Here is an 18,815-nt window from a genome sequence, read left to right on the forward strand (position 1 = left end):
GCTGACGCCCACCTCACCGTCCGTCTGGGGTGCCCCTTGTCTGAAGAGGGCCGCTGTGGGCACCTAGGGTGCCGCCCACTCTCACACCGGCTCCGTAACACCCTTCCTTCCTTGTCTGGCCCCAGGGCAGTGCCAGTCACAGGCTGGCCCTCAGTGTCTGTGCTCGGTAAGACACGCTTAACTGGCCTGCAGCACCTCGGGATTGTTGTCAGTTAAGGAGCCCAGCTGCCCAAGGGACTGTCTACCCTGGCTACCTGGGGCCACTGGGATCTGGCCCAGCAACCCCCCCCCCGCGCCGCCGAGATGAGCAGCAGCTTCCTCGGTGTCCCCCTCCCTGGGAAACAGTGCTGCCGGAGTGCTTGAGTGCAGCGCGTTAGGAGGCAGAGCCATGCGGTGGGCAGGGCCACCCTGGACTCAGACGCCACATTCAAACTGCTGGCTCCACACTCCGCAGCCACGTGGTGTGCCCGGGTTACTTAGTGCCTCCATGCTCTGATTGCCTCGTCTCCAGACTGGGAGTCACACGGCTGTGGGCACAGGGCCCTGGGGGGACATAAGCAGGGCTGTGCGGGCACATGGGTCAGCACGAAGTCCAACACAGGGTGCTTACCCAGAACCTGAGCTCTCATTTCCAGCGCCACCACTGTCCTTCCTGCTCAGTGTTAGAGCCTGACCCCCAGGGTTCGTACACCCCATGGGGCCCGGACTGCAGGTGGAACGGGGAGCTGGGCTCGGCACTGCCTCCCGCCCCCCAGCAGCTCAGGGCACAGCTGTGCCAGGTCCCAGGGACCCTCCAGGCCTCCCCCAGAGGGCCGTTTCAGCCAGGAAGCGGCAGTGACCTGCTGGGTTTGGGGCCCTCGTGGCAGCTTCTGCTATGGAGAGGGATTCCCTGGGGCCTTTGGCTCACAGAGTCAGGAAGGGGCTTCTGATCATTCCCCACTGCTTTCTGAGCTCATTTTGTTAAGACCTCGGGCTCCAGGAAGGTGTCTGGAGTGTCTCCAGCTGTGGGATCCTGCCCACCCAAGGAGAGCTTACAGAGCACGCCAGGAGGAGCCCAGGAGGAGGCTAGTGCGATGGGGCAAAGCAGGACTGGGAGATCAGACGGGGAGAGGGATGTCCGGAAATTGTTAGAGAAGAAGACGAAATGCATGGGCAGCCCTGGAGGGCCACTGCTGAGCCGTGCTGTGCACGCTAGGCACCCCTGCCCCTCGTGACCGCTGCACGCGCCACGGCCAGTCTGAGCCGAGGACGCTGAGGGCAGGAGACACGCGGGTTAAAAGACTCAGGATGCTGCGAAGAGTGTGACGGAGTCTGTTACTAACCTGTGTGTTGACTTTTATATTGATCGTGCGTTAAAACGACATTTGGGGCATATTGCGTGAGTGCGTGCTCAATCGCGTCTGACTCTTCGCGACCCCATAGACTGTGGCCCTCCAGGCTCCTCTGTCCGTGGGATTTCCCAGGCAGGAATACTGGAGTGGGTTGCTATTTCCTCCTCCAGGGGATCTTCCCGACCCAGGGATCGAACCTGCGTCTGCTGTACCTCCGGCATTGGCAGGCAGATTCTTTACCACTGTACCACCCGGGAAGCCCTTGGGGTATATTGGGTTATTTAAAATATATTGTTACATTTAACTTTACCTGTTCCTTTATACTTTTTAATATAAAACCAAAAAACATGAAATTCCATATACGACTCGCATTATATTTCTAATAGACAGTGAGAAAGAGAGAGAGGTGAAGAACAGCGGGTTCCTGGGTGGCTGAGACTGTCTGGGAGCCTGCCTTTGCCACCCTGGACTTGTCTGTCTGTGCGTGAGTTTCCCCATCTGTCCAGGCTGCTGAAGAACCCAGATGCTTGGCTGTCCTCGGAAGACCCCAGCACTTGCAGCCACATGGCTCTCGGGGAGCCTCAGCGGCAGCCCCTCCCCAAGGCTTGGTCTGCTGGGCGGCATCCCTCACACACCCAGCCCCCAGGCCACCAGAGGCTAGAAGAGCCCTCTCGTGCCCCCAAAACGAGCTCCATGGGGAATCATCAAACCATGTTAAATAGCACTTCCATTTAGCACTTAACAGAGTTCAGAACCCTGCCCTTTAGGAGTTCACATCAAATGAGCTTCAGAGAGGCTGCAGGCGAATTGGGAGAGCAAAGGCATTGAGTTCCTGACGCAAATGAATAATTGAGCAATCTGGAAATACCACGGAAGACCGTTTTGTACAGGCAGGCGATGGCGTCCTGCGTCAGAGGGGAAGGGACCCCCCCCCGACACCCTAAGGCCCCCTTGTCCTTGCCAGCCCCATCCCAGAGAGCCCCGGCCTCTGTCTGGGGGCCCCACTTGGGTCTGTTCTGGAGGCACCCAGCCTTCCTGGGGCTGCTTGGCGGGACTTTTCTCTGCCTGGAGACCAGCAAGGCTTCGGGCCAGGGGAGCAGGAAGCCTGCACCCTGTCCTAGAGCGCAGGCATTCTGAGCAGGGTCCAGTCTACAGGCTGAGCCTGTCACCACCTTGCTGCCTCAGATGAGAACATTAACAACTTCAGAGGCGGCTCTGAAGGCCCCTCACCCAGGGCTCTGAGGGCCCTGCGTGTGACCGGGTGAAGCGCCATGGGTCCTCGTTGGAGAAGTGGGCTTCGGGTGCCTGGGGCAAGGCCTATGTTACTTAGAGGTGTCCCTGGGGCCTTTCCCTGGACTCTCTGGACAGGGAGGTTTTGTTTCATTGACAGGCTCTGGATGTAATGCGCTGAGGGCACTGAACTGCCTTTCAGCCATGAGGTCCGCTGGTCCCAAGCTTCTTGACATCAGAGGTGTCCACCCTTCTGCACCTTCTCTGGCGCAGCCCAGTGGTAGAAAGGGGGCCGCGGGTGGCTGCCCAGCGTACTGGCCCTCCTGCCGCAGCGTGGGTGTCCACGCTCCCGCCTGGCAGAGCAGCACCCGGGCGCCCTGTGTGGGGGATGCGGGGCCGGGGCGCAGCTGGGGAGGGGCCTGTGGGCCTCAGCCCAGCTCCCTCCTGGTCTCACCCGCAGCGCGGAGAGGGCCCCCGTCACCCTCCACCTGGACGGGATCGTGCAGGTGCTGAACTGCCACCTCAGCGACACGGCCATCGGCATGATGACCAGGATCGCCGTCCTCAAGTGGCTCTACCACCTGTACATCAAGACCCCCCGCAAGGTGAGCCCTCGGGCTGGGGTGGTGCTCCGGGGTGGTCTGCAGGGCCTGCCCGCGCCTGGCAGAGTCCTGCTCGTTCCCATTCTGGGGAAGCCCTGAGCGGCAGGAGCGTGGCACGGTCCTGGGGTGGGAGGCCCCTGCCGCTGGGCACTCACACGGCCCCTCTCCACAGATGTCACGGCACACGGACAGCCTGTTCCCCGTGCTCCTGCAGACGCTGTCGGACGAGTCTGACGAGGTAGGTCCCCGCCCTCCTCAGGGCCCTGGCCGCCAGCCTCCCCTGCTGAGGGCGCGGTGTAGCTCGGAGGGGCTTATTTTGCTGTTGTTCTTTTAAGCCAGCACCCCTAAAGTCCCCCCATTGCTCCTATGTGGTGAGGAGCAGCCATCAGAGAGAAAGCTGTGTCTCTTGTCCTCTGGGGAGTAAAGGCTCTTGCTCTGCGGGCCTTTCTGATGAGCGCCGGGTCTGAGCGGCGAGGAAGCCAGTCCGGCAGGGAGCCCCCGGTCCCCATGAGGCCCAAAGGAGGGGCGGCAGGAAGCCTGAGGGCGAGCTCCGGCCGCCTCGCTGCCCAGGGCCGCTGCCCGACCCTGCATCTCGGTTTCCTTTTTCCATCCAGTGGGGTAGTGACAGTGCAGAGGGGTGTGAGAAATGTCTCCAAAAACGCCAACTGCTGTGCCTGGCAGCAGGTAAGCCCTCGGAGCATCAGTTGTGATTCCTTTCAGCTGGACTCCTTTCTGGCCTCCAGTTTGAACTTGGACCCTGAGTCTTTGCTTTTGTTGGGGGTCACCACAAGCTAAAGAGAGAGGCTGGCCCCCTCTCAGGCAGTGCCCCGAGTGTGGAGACCCCAGAGTAGGGTGGGCAAGGGCTGTACCCTCAGCCTCCCTGCACCATGCCAGTGGCGTCCTGCCCAGGAACCTTCTTGATTGGACGTCCCATCTCCCGGCCGAGGGGCAGGGCTTACAGCCGGGCATCGCCTTCTGCCTGGGGAGCATCCCTGCCCTCCGCCCATGCCCGCTCTGGGCTTTATGCTGGATGCTGGCGGCCCCGGCCCTGACACGCCCTCTCCTGCCCTCGCCTGCCCTCCTCTGGGCCCCGTGAGGCAGCAGGCACTCGCATCTGCAGACCTCCCAGCGCCGAGCAGGAGGGGACAGGACCGGGGAAGAAGGAAGTGGGACCCGGCCCATGGCTTCCCGTGCAGGAGGTGCCTTGGTCTCTCCTGGGCTGGCCCCTGGCTTGTGTGGAGTCCTAGGCAGCCAGCTTGCAGCCTGACTTTGCTCCCTGACCCTGAGCCACAGAGAGATTCAGACAGGCAAGTGTCTGCCTCCAGGTCCCATCAGGTCCTCTGTTTTTCCTGAAAACTCACCCTCCCGCCTGTCCACCACATACCCGTACACACACACACACACACACCGCCTCCCCGCCTGCCCTCCGCCCCCCGCCCACTGCAGTACAAGGCCCACACACACACACACCCACACACAAACCCTGCCTCCCCCTCCCCCCTGCCTCCCCCCTGCCTCCCCCCGCCGCTGCAGTGCAAGGCCCAGGTGGACATGGCCCGGTTCTGTGTGAATTAGGACTGACTCACTGCACACTCACGGCCCTCATTTCAGTACAGAAAGGGAGAAAAGAACTTTGCTGATTGGTTCCTTCCCCAGGACTTTAGTGGAAGCAGCTGAGTATTCAGTCCTTTAAATTGAGTTGTTTAATCCCATCCAGCCTTCTTCACCCGCGGTTGGTTTTTGTGTGCTTGTGCATTTAAAGGGAGCTGGAGGAGATGCAGTCCATTAAACAGCTCTGTTCAGGTTGCGGCTGTGGAAACTCAATTTGCTGAGGTGCCAAATGTTGTCGGGTTTTGGGGCGCATCTTGTGGGCCTCCGGTGGAGAGGAGGCTGCAGCTGCTCTTGGGGACAGTTGCCGGGGGTGGGGCGGGCAGGCAGTGCTGCTGTTAGCAGCAGTTCCGCGTCCCCACCATCCCATTGCCCTCCCGGGGAGGGATTTGGGAACCCAGTATCGCTGCTGAGTCGTGACCCTGCCACGTCCTGGTTCTCCTCCAGAATCCTGTCCCTAAGTAGCCCCTGCTGAATCCGGTGACCTTGAGGGCGTCCTGGGTACTTGGCAGTGGAAATGCAGCCACGAACAAGACAAAGTCCCTCTTCTCCTGGCGCGAGCTTTCGTTCCAGGGCGTCCAGAAAGTGCCCCGTGAGGCTTCCCCAGTTATTTTCAGGCACGGCCCTGATCTCAGACGGAAGCTCCGGGGGTGCAAGACCCTGAAAGCCCGTTGAGTCTGATCAGCCCACAGCCAGAGCGGCATGGGGGGAGGCCCCTCGCTAATAGAGCGTCACCATGGCCTGCCCCACGCAGGGCCGCACACTCAGCCTAGGTGCCTCAACGCCCGAGTTAGCCCATTAATAACCACCAGCTTGTCTGAAGTCATCCCAGGGTCAGGGAATGTGCTTAGACATCTTCCGTGTAGTGTCCAGAGAACCCTCGACAGTTCTTCTGTGGGAGAATACTGCTATTATTTCCATTTGGCAATTCAGGAAATAAGGCTGGGGAGGTGAAGTAGCTGGCACCGACCGATGGGGCCAAAACCAAGCCTGTCTGTCCCCAGAGCGCTCAGTCGCTGAGCCTCCGTGCCTGTGTTTTACCATGTGTGGCCCCCAAGCTTGTGCTTATCACCATCCCCAGCATCTGGCCTCTTTCTCTTGTTCCGCACGTTCTCGAGAAGTCCGGTATGGAGAGGGCTGTGGGGCTTTGGAAGAAGCTCTCCCTCAGCACCCTGGCCCGTTGTCCACTTTTCCGCTGATTTACAGGAGCTCTGTTTATCCAGGACATCCCATCTACGGTCTGTGTTGCTCATGTTTTCCTCTCCCAGTGTGATGGTGACAGAGCCGCATGCCTGTCCCCCTTGGGGAGAGGCCCTGGGTGACAGAGTGTACCAGGTGTTCATGATGCAGGAGCTGGGCGCAGGCAGAGGCCGAGCCTCAGAGCCCCCGCTCGGCCGCCACGTTCCCCAGCCCCTGGGCACGTGGCCTCACGGGCGTCTCGCGGGCCCTTGTTTCCCTGCCCGCCTCCCCCGCCCCTTCCAGGGGCAGCTCAGCAGTCCACACCCGCCTGGGACCCTTGGTTGTCTTTGCTTCTCCTGATTCAGGATAAGTGGCTGCTCCCTCAGTACCGCCTGCTCCTCACAGCCTTGATCTGAAAATCCCTTTTGTCAGAAAGAATTTTGCAGGTGTCAAAGTAATATTCTTGGCACTGAAGTAGAAATTCTCCCATCAGCTAGCGATCCAATGACTTGTTTTTAAGTGAAAATGCGACCCTGATCCCACAGTCTGAAACACGAGGCATATCCGCAGAGCTTCCTGCAGGACCCGCGGGAGGCAGGGCCGCTGTTTCCCTGCCCGAAGGTGCCAGTGTTGGCCACCTCCCAAGCCCGCAGCTGCCTGGGCGGGCTCTGCCCGTGATCCCCCAGACGACGGATGGGTCCTCTCCACGTTTCCCGTGGCGTGGCCAGCCCGGAGGGGCCTCGGTGTTTCCCATCCCCACCCCAGCCTCAAGCACAGCTGCCTCCATTTCAGATCCTCTGCGGGTCACGGCAGGCACGTGTCATCACACACATGCCCAGAGCGAACCCCGGCGTCAGCTGTGGGCTTCAGAGGTGATGTGTCTCAGTGCAGGCACACTGATTGTAACAGGCACATTGCCGTGGTGAGGAAGACCGGTGAGGGAGAGGCTGTGTGTGTGCGGGGCCAGGAGGTGCGTGCGAAACCTCTGTTACCTTCAGTTCAGTATTATACAAACCTAAAACTGCTCTAAAAATCGAAAATCTATTTTAAACAAAAATATATAGGATTAAAAAAAAAAGGTCTAAGTTTCAGAAGGGTCTGGAAGGAGGGTCGGGTGCCCCTTCTCCCCAGGGACCTGGGCCAGGCGCCTGACTGCTCCGACCTGCATGGAGAGCAGGGTGTCTCCACATGCTCTGCCAACCGCTGTTTCAGGAGGCTGAGAAAGGCTCCCCATCTGAGCCTGGCCCTTCCTAACAACCTGTCCATCACCCTCAGATTCTTTAGGGGCAGATCGTACCCCCAGGAGGGAAGGCCTGCTGCGGGAAATGGGCTGTCTCTCCGTGTCCGCCCCAGAAACAAGGGCTCCCCCTTGTTGCCTTCATCTGAGAGCAGCTTAGAAAGGCGGGGGTGCCCTGTCTGACACCCCCTTTGCTGGCTTCTTTCGGAAACCGTGGGGGTGCTGTGTGCTGAACCCCGTGTCTGGGAGAAGGAGAGGTGGAAACCAGTTTATGGGGTCATGGCACTGGTCAGAGAGCATCGCACCCTTTGTCTTCAGGAATCTGCCTGGTGGTCCAGGAGTAGTTTCATTATCCTCTGTTTGACATGAGAGGAAGCTCAGGCATGAGGGGGATAACTTGCCAGGAGCCAGCCCTGGAAGCTGGGCCTGTCAGTCCCCAGATCATCTAAACCCCACACGAGGTCTGCCCTCACTCACCTCAGTGAGAGTGCCGCTGGGAGGGGTACCGCTCTATCCAGGCTGGATGCACTTGGCTCTGACCTGCCCCCCGGGCTGCCCCAGGTCTGCTGAGCCCCCCAGGCCCCAGCCCGAAGCAGTGAGCCATGCCAGGGATGGCTGAAGGTGGTGTGGCAGCTGCCTGGTGGAGAGAGGATAGCCTCTGCCCCGTGCTGCCCCCACTGCATGGTAAGGCTGAGGCACCTCCCCACCTCTGCTCTCCTCCCCAGAACGTGCTCAGGCTCAGTTCACTTCTGTAGCTCAGTGGTGTCCGACTCCTTGCGACCCCATGGACTGCAGCACGCTGCGCTTCCCTGTCCATCACCAACTCCGGGAGCTTACTCAAACTCATGTCCATTGAGTCAGTGATGCCATCCAACCATCTCATCCTCTGTCATCCCCTTCTCCTCCCGCCTTCAATCTTTCCCAGCATCACGGTCTTTTCAAATGAGTCAGCTTTTCACATGAGTCAGCTTTTCACATCAGATGGCCAAAGTATTGGAGTTTCAGCTTCAACATCAGTCCTTCCAGTGAACACCCAGGACTGACCTCTTTTAGGATGGACTGGTTGGATCTCCTTGCAGTCCAAGGGACTCTCAAGAGTCTTCTCCAGCACCACAGTTCAAAAGCATCAATTCTTCGGCGCTCAGCTTTCTTTATAGTCCAACTCTCACATTCATACATGACTGCTGGAAAAACCATAGCCTTGGCTAGATGGACCTTTGTCAGCAAAGTGATGTCTCTATTTTTGAATATGTTATCTAGGTTGGTCATAGCTCTCTTTCTAAGGAGTAAGCGTCTTTTAATTTCATGGCTTGCAACCACCATCTGCAGTGGTTTTGGAGATGGAAACATTGTTTCCCCATCTATTTGCCATGAAGTGATGAGACTAGATGCCATGATCTTAGTTTTCTGAATGTTGAGTTTTAAGCCAACTTTTTCACTCTCCTCTTTCACTTCTTTCAAGAGACTCTTTCGTTCCTCTTTGCTTTTTGCTATAAGGGTGGTGTCACCTGCATATCTGAGGTTGTTGATACTTCTCCCTGCAATCTTGATTCCAGCTTGTGCTTCATTCAGCCCGGCATTTTGCGTGATGTACTGTGCATGTAGGTTAAATAAGCAGGGTGACAGTGTGCAGCCTTGACGGGCTCCTTTCCTATTTGGAACCAGTTCCATATCACCTCCATTTTCCTCCCTAAAACGCGGTCGGGCTGGATCGTGTTAAGTCCCTTCCAGCCCTGACTGTGTGGTCCTGACTCCACCGCCCGGAATACTAATGCGGCCTGCTCAAAAGTGGACAGTCTTCCATAAGAATGGGGCTTGTTTTTCCTTCTCATATCCTTGCCTCAGTTTTTATTTCGCTCCAATTTTCATTCCATCCACTCTCCAAAACAAACAAAAACAACCCCGCCACCCCGCGCTTCAATTCTGAGTGTTTCTGTATGGTCGGATCACACGGTCAGGTCGGGCACCAGCCCAGAGCACCGAAGGGCGAGAGCAGCGGCCTGGCGCTCGGTTCTGCCTGCGGAGGGCCCACCCCACGTGGAGGGGCGAGCCGGGCCGCCACTCGATGGCCAGGTGAGGACATGCAGGCCCTCCCGACACAGGCCTCAGGGCTGGTCCTCTCCTCTCCCAGATGGACCCTGTGGCTTCCTGCAGGGCTTGGGGGAGGAAATGAGGGCAGGGAGAGGAGCTGTGGCCAGCAAGGAGAGACCAGGCCTGCAGCCACACGCCCCAGGGACGGGGGCTCCCAGCCCCCGCGGCCCAGCAGAGGCCCTGGCCATCGGCACCGGGGAGCCCTTGGCAGCGGACTGCTGCCATGCATGGGTGGGGCCCCACGGTCTCAGGCCCATCATTGCGCTAGGGGGCACCTCCTTGGTGTGAGGAGGGGCCCTCAGTGCCCCCCGTTGGCTGCCATTACCTGCTCTAGGAAGACAGTTTGTGCTGGGAGGGTTTCCCGTCTATCCCTGTCTGAATTCCCTCCACTGATGGGAAGGTGAGGACCCAGAGCTGCACCATAACGGGAGCTCAGGGCAGAATGCTCCCCAGAGGGGAGGTTTAGTTCCCAAAGCAGGAAAAGTAGGGCCCAGAGAGGAGTCACAAAGGGGAGCGGGCAGAAACCACCTTCCTCTGGACAGGGCTGGGGCTCCCGGGAGGAGCCGGCCACCCTCCCCAGCGCATCTCTCCCTGAGCTCAAGTGATCAGGCGTCTCACCTAGAAAGGCTGCGTCCACCAACCCTACAGAGTACCCCAAGGGAGCCACGCACACCAGGGCCGCCGTCAGATCCCCCGGAGCTCTTCAGTACGCAGCTGCCTGGGCCGCAGCCTGGACCTCCGTGAGCTGCTCTCTCCAGTGGGGCCTTGTGGCCTGGGTTCCCCACAGGCCGCCAGTGACTAATGCTCATCTCTGACTGAGAACGTCGGTGTGGACCCGCCCCAGTTCTGTCGGGAGCCTGGGGCCCAGGCCCCTGTCTGTCAGTTCAATGCCCTCTCTCCCTGCCGTTGCCGAGGTGGCCGGGCCAGGGCCCTTTTTTCACACACACACCCCACCCCACCTCACTTGGGGCATCGTCAGCAGCCAAGATCTCTCCTAGGACGTGTGTCCGTTTTTCCTTCTCCGGAGATGGCCAAAGCAGAGTTGGTTGCATTTGCCTGGCATCCTCCTGTTGGCAGTTTGCAAGGCCCACTGCCAGGGCAGGGAGCTGCTAGAGATGCTGTGGACAGGAGCACGCTGGGTGCTCGCTCGGCTCCCAGCCTGCACCAGGCCTCACCGTCTCCACAGCAGCCCTCCCAAGCAGAAACCGGCTCAGAGAAGTGAGGTACCTAGGTCGGGATCTCGGCCTGATGCCCCGTGAGTCAGTGAAGGTCAGTACACCACCCGCTCCTCTGCCCCTCCAGGCCGGCCAGGCCCGTCTGTGCCACTGCAGCACTCGGTACCCCAGACGCGTTTCATGAGTACGTGCATAAGCAGGAGGCGGGCAGATGCCAGCAGAGCACACTGTGGCCCGTTCTGCCCTCTTCCTCGCTCGTGGGGGCCTGGGCCTGCCCACTTGGACAGAGCTGAGTGGGGCTCACACGGGGCTGGGGTTGAGCAGAGACCCAGCAGCAGCCGGGAGGCCATGCTGCTGTCCTGGTCGTCGCGGGCCAGGCCCTGGAGACAGCGGCCCCTCGGGCTGTCGCCTGGTGACTGAGCTGCCCCAGGCTGCCCTGTGCAGAGGCCCCTCCCCATGCCTGCCCGCTCACAGGGAGAGTTCATCTCCTGCAGGGCACCTGCCAGTCAGAGCTGCAAGTGAGTGAAGGCTTCAACAGGAAGCCCCGGGGCGGGAGGCGGGGTGGGGGGGGTGAGGGGGCCTGTCTCCAAGCCGGCTCACTACGGGAAGTTGGGGGCCTGTCTCCACGCTGTCTCACCCTGGGAAGATGGGGGCCCTGTCTCCACGCTGTCTCACCCTGGGAAGATGGGGGCCCTGTCTCCACGCTGTCTCACCCTGGGAAGTTGGGGGGCCTTATCTCCACACCGGCTCACCCGGGATGGCCTTGTCCCCCTCTCCCCTCAGGGCGGTGGCTGGACTGTTCCAGCTGCCAGAACCCGCACTTGCTGTCACCGAGGAACTTAATAAGCATCAGGGGCTGCCCTTTGGCAGTATGGCACGGAACTGGCGCCTTGGAAGGACTTCTGAGTCCACTCGAACAGAAGAAAAAGGAAGGAAAACTGTTCCTGATTCCTAAGGGCGTGCGTTCAAAGTCAGGCAACAAACCAAGACAATTCTTGTTTCTTTTATTCAAGTTGTTTTTTGCTTTACCGAGGCGTACAAGGGCTTAATCAGGGTGGTTTCCTCAGTGGGAAAATAGGTCTAAGGCTGAGCAGTGCCCTTGCTCCCACCCCCAGATCTGGGAGTCTTTTTGGCAGAGCTGCTCCAGTGGTGTAGAAGGCAAGGCTGTGGGCCGCCTCCCCAGGGTGCTGGGCCTAACCTGCCCCCGCCCCTTTAGTGGGAAGCTGTTCTGGGAACACTGTCCCCTCAGGCCAGGCTGGGGCTGGTTGCTGCTTTCTCCAGCCCAGGTCTGCTGTGTCGAGGGCCAGTGGGTGCCAGCTGCCACCCCCCAGAGCAGCACGGGGGCTCGGGCACACAGGAGCTGTGCCGGGGCCCGCGGACATCCTCCCCCTACTCCCAGCTCCCCAGGTGCCCCTCCTGGGCTGGCGGCCCAGCCTCCTGGACTGGGCTCTCTGGATGAGTCCGCCAGGTGTCGAGGCTCAAGAGACCTGATCCCCTGGGCTGCAGCCCTTGTGAAGGAAGGGGACAGGCTCCTGTGCGGAAGGAGGCAGGAGGCCACAAGGCTTGCCGTGCAGGCCCAGCCTAGCTCCCCTTCGTTTGCTCTCAGCTCCGTTTCCCAAGAATAAGGGGTAATCCAGCCTTCCCAGGATCTCAGCTATGGCCCTGCAGCTGCCCTGTTCTGGGCGGAGGCATCAGCTAGGCCTGGGCGGTGCCCGCAGACCTCGGCCTCAAACCTCCAGCCTTCGTCCCCTTCCCCACCAGCCCCAACGCAGCCCTCAGAAACTCGCGTGGCTTTCTGCTGGCCGGGACTGCGGAGGGCCCAGCCCAGGGAGTTCCTTCCCTGCTTGTGGGACTGGAAGGCTGAACCTGTTGACATCTGGGACCCGGTCAGCTGATCAGGGGCCTAGCCAGACTCTGGACTGAGTTTCTTAGAGACCTGTGGGTAGAGAAATGGAAGGTTTTTCCAGCCATCTCTTGGCGGAAGCTCTCCAGAACCATCCATCTTCTGTTTCCTGCCCAGCTCTGCAGCTGCCGGGTGCCTCGCCTGGGACTCCGTGTCCAGGGGTCTGGGTGGGAGGAGAGGACAGGCCTGGGGGCTTAGCCTTGCAAAGCTCTGGGTCTCCCCTGGTCCTGAGGTGGTGAAGGGGCAGGCAGGAGCACTTCCAGGAGACAGAAGGGCACCTCCTGCAGCAAGGGGTTCTCCAGGGCTGGTCTGTGGACACGTTGCAGGGACAGAGTGCCTGGATACACCAGTCAGTGAGGGGTGGAAACAGCTGCTGTCTAGGAGACTGTCCTTGGCCCGCTGGAGGGCAGGGGCTGACAGCCTGTTGTGGCCCATCTAGACAGTGACTCCCCTCCCATGCTGAAACGTGCCCTTTGCTGCTGTCTGGTCGCCTCCTAGAAGGAAGGCCTCCCTCACTTTGCTCCCCAAGCCGTGGAGGGTGTGGCACCCCATGCCCCTCACCCTGGCCGCCTTCCTCCCGGAGCTGCTTTGTCAGATGCTTTCTTCCCCAGTTGCCGCTGACCTTTTCTCTCCATCGGTGGCCAGCTCGCTCAGGGACCAGCTGATGCGCCTTCCCCCCTGCCACCCCCCAGCCCGTTGCCTTGGTAACCGCAGGCCCTCCTGCTCCTGCAGAATATTGCTTTCTTGTAACCTTTTTCCCTCCCTCTTCTTCCCCGCTTCTTTCTCTCACACAAAAAGAAAGCACAAGTGTTTTATATTCATTCTGCAAAAAGCTGTGTAGCGCATACTAATTGGCGTGGCTTCCTCCCGCTTTCTGTGAGCCTTTCCCATCCTCTGGGCCAGGACCGCGGGCCAGCACCGGCATGGGCCCAGCCAGCCTGCGCACTGCCAGGGGGACTGGCTCTGCGTGTCCTGAGGCCGCGTGGGGCATTTCTCCCCTGTGTCCAGGCCCTGAGTGTGACCAAGGCTGCTGAGACCACCGTGTCCTTGCCGAGGACCGTGAGGTCTTCAGGGACGAGGCACGCTAACAGCCTTGCTGGCACAAGAGACCAGAGCCAGGTCCAGTGGAGGGTGGCTCCTGTGGTCCCCGCTGCTGTCCCAGGCTCCCCATTGACGCCGCCCCCCGGGGCTGCCCCCCGACTCCACATGCAGAGGCAGAGGCCTGGCCTAGGCCTGCGTCAGGATGGTGGTCACCCATAGCCACGTTCAGCTTGCACTGCGGTTTTGCTGGTCCACTGGGGGAGAGTCAGTGGCTGCACTTGATGGGCTGGACTGAGAACCCCGAAGTGGCTCCCCACCAACTCCCCATCTCCTCTTCACGCCATTCCTTGCCCTCCGTTTTGGCAGCCCCTCGCAAGTCCTTGGCTCTAGAGGCTGAAGGAGACAGTGTTGCTGTTCTCCAGCTCCCGCTTAAGGGGGCTTCCACTAGTGTGTGTGTACACAAATACACACGGTTTTGCTCCAAGCTGACCTGTCTGTTTGCTTTAGCCCCCAGGGGACCAGAGACAAGTCTTTCGATATGTAGGCACGAGAGGGGTGGCCAGGATTAAAGGAACCTGTAGACAGTATTTCCAGCTGTAATTGTACAGAAGTGTCTGGTCTGCATTTGCGGGTTGATGTTAAACTATAAAACGAGAGAATGTGGAATATGAAGCGCAGCTTTGCTGGCCGTGTGGGCCTGCGGGGGGAGGAGGCGTGCGGGGACGAGTGACGCAGATGCTCCTGATGCAGAGGTGAGGCTGGAGGCCTGGGTGTGTGCACCGCTGTCCCTTTCCTGTCCCCATGCAGGGCCGCCGGCAGGCTCGGCCCCAAGATCCCCGCACAGAAGTCGTGCAGGAAGCAGCTCCTGAGATCGACACAGCGCCCTGGTGAGGGCAGGTCCCCAGGGCACACAGGAGGAGCCTGAGCCCCCTGGCCCACTGCAAAGCCGCGCTCAGACCACCCCTGTGTCTGGGTGACGGTCCTTGATGACCTGCCCTGCCCGGTGTCCGCCCCCACCCACACCCCACTCCGGGGCTGGGCTGCAGCTCGGGTTCCGGGAATGTGTCTCTGGGTCTGGTCCCACGTTGATGAAAAGCTTCTGCTGGTTAAGAGAATGCTCTGCGTGCCTCCCTCTACCCCCAGTTCCCTGGCAGACCTGGGCTCAGCACTTCTGAGGCCCGGCAACCCCCCTCAGGCCATGCTGCCGGCCCCGGGGCCATAGGCACTGCTGTCGCAGAGCTTGTGGGCCGCCTGTCTCCCCAGGGTCACTCTCATGGGGACAAGGCCCAGGGCCCTGTGGCCTTGCCTCTCCTCCCACCAGCACTGGCCCGGCCCTCAGCTGGCACCACTCAGCAGAAGCGGGGGAGGCGGGTATGGTGAGTTCACTGGTTCAGAGTCAGGCGACTGATGTCAGGGTCGAGAGTGAAGCCAGGACTGTGAGCACCGAGCTCCGCTCGTGGACGAGAGCTGGCTCCTTGAGGAGGCACCTGTAGGCGAGACCAAGGACAGGCAAGGACTCCCCTCCAGCTTGGAGCCGGGACAGCTGCCTCCTCTGGCCTCCCCCTCCTTCACGGGGCCACTCAGGGTGCGGACATTTCACGGGCCAGGCCTCTCAGGCGTGTTGGGTCTCCCCAAGCATATTTTCCGATAGGGAAATAACCCACTGGACCTGGTGTGAGTCACTGTGGCCCGGGTGGGGTCAGCATCTGTCTGAGTGCTGGTTGACATCGAGGCCTGGCCAGCCCGGGGCCCCCACTGCACAGGTTGGGCCCTGGGCCTGAGACCCTCGTCTCCTGGGGACCAGAGAGCAGTAATCCTTGGAAGAGCTGACCCCACCTCCTCTCCCCCACTTCCTGCCGTCTGCTGTCTGCCTCTGTTCTGAGTCCACATCCTTTGCAGCAGTCTGTGACCACTGAGAGCCATAATCTGGGCGGCCCTCAGCGGCCTGGTGTCCCTGGAGGCAGCTCTCCATCCGCAATCACGGCGCAGGATGGGGGTGCTTGTCCATCATCCTCTTCTTCTCTCCCCAGGTTATCCTGAAGGATCTGGAGGTGCTGGCAGAAATTGCTTCTTCCCCTGCAGGCCAGACAGATGACCCAGGCCCCCTCGATGGCCCTGACCTCCGGGTCAGCCACTCGGAGCTCCAGGCGCCCACCCCTGGCAGAGCCGGCCTGCTGAACACACCCGGTGAGTCTTCCCTTCTCGGATGGTTGTGGCCTCGGGGACCCTGGGCACGGCGCTGCTCAGTCTTATCCAGGACCGGCTGCTCGTGGGCCACCCTCCTGATCTCGAGAGCTCCCAGGGATGAGGGCCAGCAATGTGCCGCTCTGCAGGCGGCAGGCAGCCTGACCCTGCCGCCTCCCACTGCAGCAGCCCCCAGCCTCACAGGAGACCCTCACAGCCCTTTCCCTCATCTCCCTGCCACTCTCGGCCCTTTGAGCCACTGGCTGAATGTGAGACCATCCGAGTCAGCAATGGTCTTTTCCCCTGGGGCGCCGTCACCTGGTCAGGAATCAGGGAGCCCAGAGCTTGGGTCTCATGGGTGAAAGACCTCGTCGAGAAGCTAAAAGTAACACGCCAGGCGGCCCAGGCCGGAGAGTGGATAGCTCAGACAGGGTGTTCAGGCAGTCCTCAGACGTGAAGGTGGCCGCTACGCCCCTGGAGCCCCCACCTCGGGGTCCTTCCAGCCACAGGTGGCTCTTCTCCTGGGGCCAGCGTGACTCCCGGGTCCTCCCTCGCAGGGAGACGCCACTGCCTTCCAGCAACACAATCCTGGAAAATGCCCAGGGAGGCAGCTTGGAAGGAGCATACCCGGCAAATCTTGGGCATTTGCCTGGGGTGTCTCTGTCCCCTGAGCAGCTCTTGACATCCAGATACGAGGTCTTAGACTTCCTCTGATGGGAAAGCCAAGAGTCAGATACATCTGGGGCCTTTTCAGTGGTGGCTTCCCCCCCACAGCCCCACTGCACCGTCCCCAAAGGCGTCCCAGTCCTTGGCCCTGAGAGCACCTGCTCGGTAGAAGTAGGGGCCAGGGCTGCCAGCCAATCCCAGAAGGCCTGTGTGTCAAAAAGTGAATGAAAATCACTCAGTCATGTCCGACTCTTTGTGACCCCATGAACTATACAGTCCATGGAATTCTCCAGGCCAGAACACTGGAGTGGGTAGCCTTTCCCTTCTTTAGGGGATCTTCCCAACCCAGGGATCGAACCCAGGTCTCCCGCATTGCAGACAGATTCTTTACCAGCTGAGCCACCAGGGAAGGCATCTCCCTAGTGACACCTGAAGTCAAGCCCTGGCCATGGGGTGTCCCACAGGGCCCAGGCTGTGACCACTGTGCCCGCCCCGCCTGCAGCTGCTCTTGTTTCCAGCTGCTTCTGACTGAAGGCAGGAAGGAGTCAGGGGCTCTTGCGGCAGCCCAGCGTCCTTCCCTGGTTCCGCAGGATGCAGCGGTGTCCCAGCCCGCGCATTGCTTCCTCTGGACGTTGGGCCGCAGCCGGGAGGCTCCCGCGTCCTGACCGCGCAACCCCTGTGGACGCAAGTGCTCCCCTCTGTTCTCCATCCTAGGTCCCCAGATCAGCATTTGGGCACCAACCTGCAGTCTCCGGGCGGGTGGCTGGGCTGCCAGAGGTTGGGTGGGGGGCTCACTGAGAGGCAGCAGGGCCGGCAGCTGAGAGGAGGTTTCCTGAGGGTGGGGGCGGCCCCCAGAGCTCCCTGCCCAGGAAGCCAAGACCACACATCCTCGGGGAGAGGCTGTGGTGACAGCCCCGGGCAGGGGGCGCGTACCCTCTCCACTGGGGCTGTCTGATCTGCCCTTCCTCTGTAAGGGAGGGAGAAGGGTACGGAGAAGCAGATGACTGAAGCGCTTCCTGGCTGGCGGAGGCGTGGGCCGGAAAGCAGCTGTGCACAGCCCGCCCTGGAGGGGCAGGGTGGGAGCCCTAGGCTGCAGGGCCCAGCCTGGGGAGCTCCGGGAGCACCCTCCACTGCTCGGAGCAGGAGCTGGAGCAGCTTGGGTGGCAAAGAGCTCTGCGCCCCAGCTTCTGGCCCTGTCAAGACGCCTGGGCCGCCAGGGAGGCCGAGGTGATGAAGACTTGCCCCAGCTCCCAAGGCTGTCAGAGTGGCTCACGTCAGCCAGGGCCTCTCCCTGAATTCATAGAAAACAGCTAAGTGTGCCAGACGGGAAGAAATTCCATCCTGGAAAGAGCACCACGGAAGTGTCCGCAGCCAGTGAGACTCTCCGCTGCGGGGGTTTCACGGCGCCATGTGCCCTGCATGCCCTATCAGCGGGTGGCATCCACCCAGCGCGCAGTCCACGGCTGGTCTGTTAGGCGGGCCGTGGTTCTCAAAGGTCAGGCTCATGGCAGTAACCAGAAGTAGGGCTGTGCCCTGTTGCCGTCCGCCTCGGCCACCTTGGGGAGGGCAGGAGGTGGGCGCTGGTGTAGGACACAGGTCAGAGGGCACCTGGAGACGCATACACACTCCGTCCTTTCTCCCACGGCATCTCTGCACACGTGGGGTTCTTCTGTCTGCTTCGGCTGGTCACACACAGAGGGTGTGAGGTAGACCGTCTTCCGGTTTGGATCTGCCTTCCCCTGGCTCACCAGGGCACAGCTCTGAGAACTTGCAGGTGCAGGGCTGTGTCTCTTTAAGACAGATCACCCGCCCTGCCACCCCTACCAAGGGAATTCGGAAAACTAAGGAGGCAGGGAGCCTAGCAAAGATGAGACCAGTGGCGCGGTGCCTGCATGTCGGGCCTGTACACTCAGACCATGCAGACGGAGTGCGTCGGCGGGCCGTCACCGGCCTGGACAGCTGCTGTGCTGGCCTCAGTGTCAGTGCAGTGGTGCCCGGGGCTGCAGGCTGCGTTGCCCACTGGGGACGGTGCTCTCGCCTGGCCTGGCAGGGACAGCCCTGCCTGCAGTGCAGAGCGGTGTGGGTGGAGGCGGTGGTCTCCCTTCTGCCCAACCCTCTTCACTCCTGGCCCCAGCAGAGCCTCGGGCTGGGGAGGGGGCCGCTGCTGGGACATTCAGGAGGACCATGAGCTGCCCGGGTGGGTGGCCCCGAGGGAAGCCGTCTCGCTAAGTTGGGCTTCCGTGAAATGACATGAAAGTGCCCAGTTGGGTCCCCCTGTGACTTGGCAGTGTCTGCGCCTCCTCTGCCCGGCTCCACACAGCTGGGGCCCTGCCAGACTCCGAGAAGAAGGCCTGCAGGGAGGAGGGCTCCGGGTCGAGGCCCTGCTGCAGGAGGGGTGGAAGCTGGGCCCCACACAGCCATGTGGTGACGTGAGCGCGACCAAGTCCCCTGGGACAGATGTTTGCCCCCAAACCCAGCCTTCCCAACCTTCCTTTCCGGCCCGTTCTTGGGATGAAACTGCTCAAGTCATTGCGCAAGGCTGTCTGCTCCCACCTCCAAACATGTAGG

General features: G+C 60.9%; 1 protein-coding gene across 1 annotated transcript in view; it reads left to right on the plus strand.

The window, feature by feature from the left end:
• VAC14 (VAC14 component of PIKFYVE complex) overlaps positions 1 to 18,815 on the plus strand; it is a 79,329-nt gene that overhangs the window by 19,246 nt on the left and 41,268 nt on the right. Inside the window, exons 11-13 of the mRNA XM_068992409.1 lie at positions 3,022 to 3,166; positions 3,336 to 3,401; positions 15,428 to 15,584. Of these exons, the coding sequence (XP_068848510.1) occupies positions 3,022 to 3,166; positions 3,336 to 3,401; positions 15,428 to 15,584 (368 nt within the window). The remainder of the gene's footprint in view (positions 1 to 3,021; positions 3,167 to 3,335; positions 3,402 to 15,427; positions 15,585 to 18,815) is intronic.

This window comes from Capricornis sumatraensis, chromosome 20 (assembly GCF_032405125.1).
Source record: "Capricornis sumatraensis isolate serow.1 chromosome 20, serow.2, whole genome shotgun sequence".
Classification (NCBI taxonomy): domain Eukaryota; kingdom Metazoa; phylum Chordata; class Mammalia; order Artiodactyla; family Bovidae; genus Capricornis; species Capricornis sumatraensis.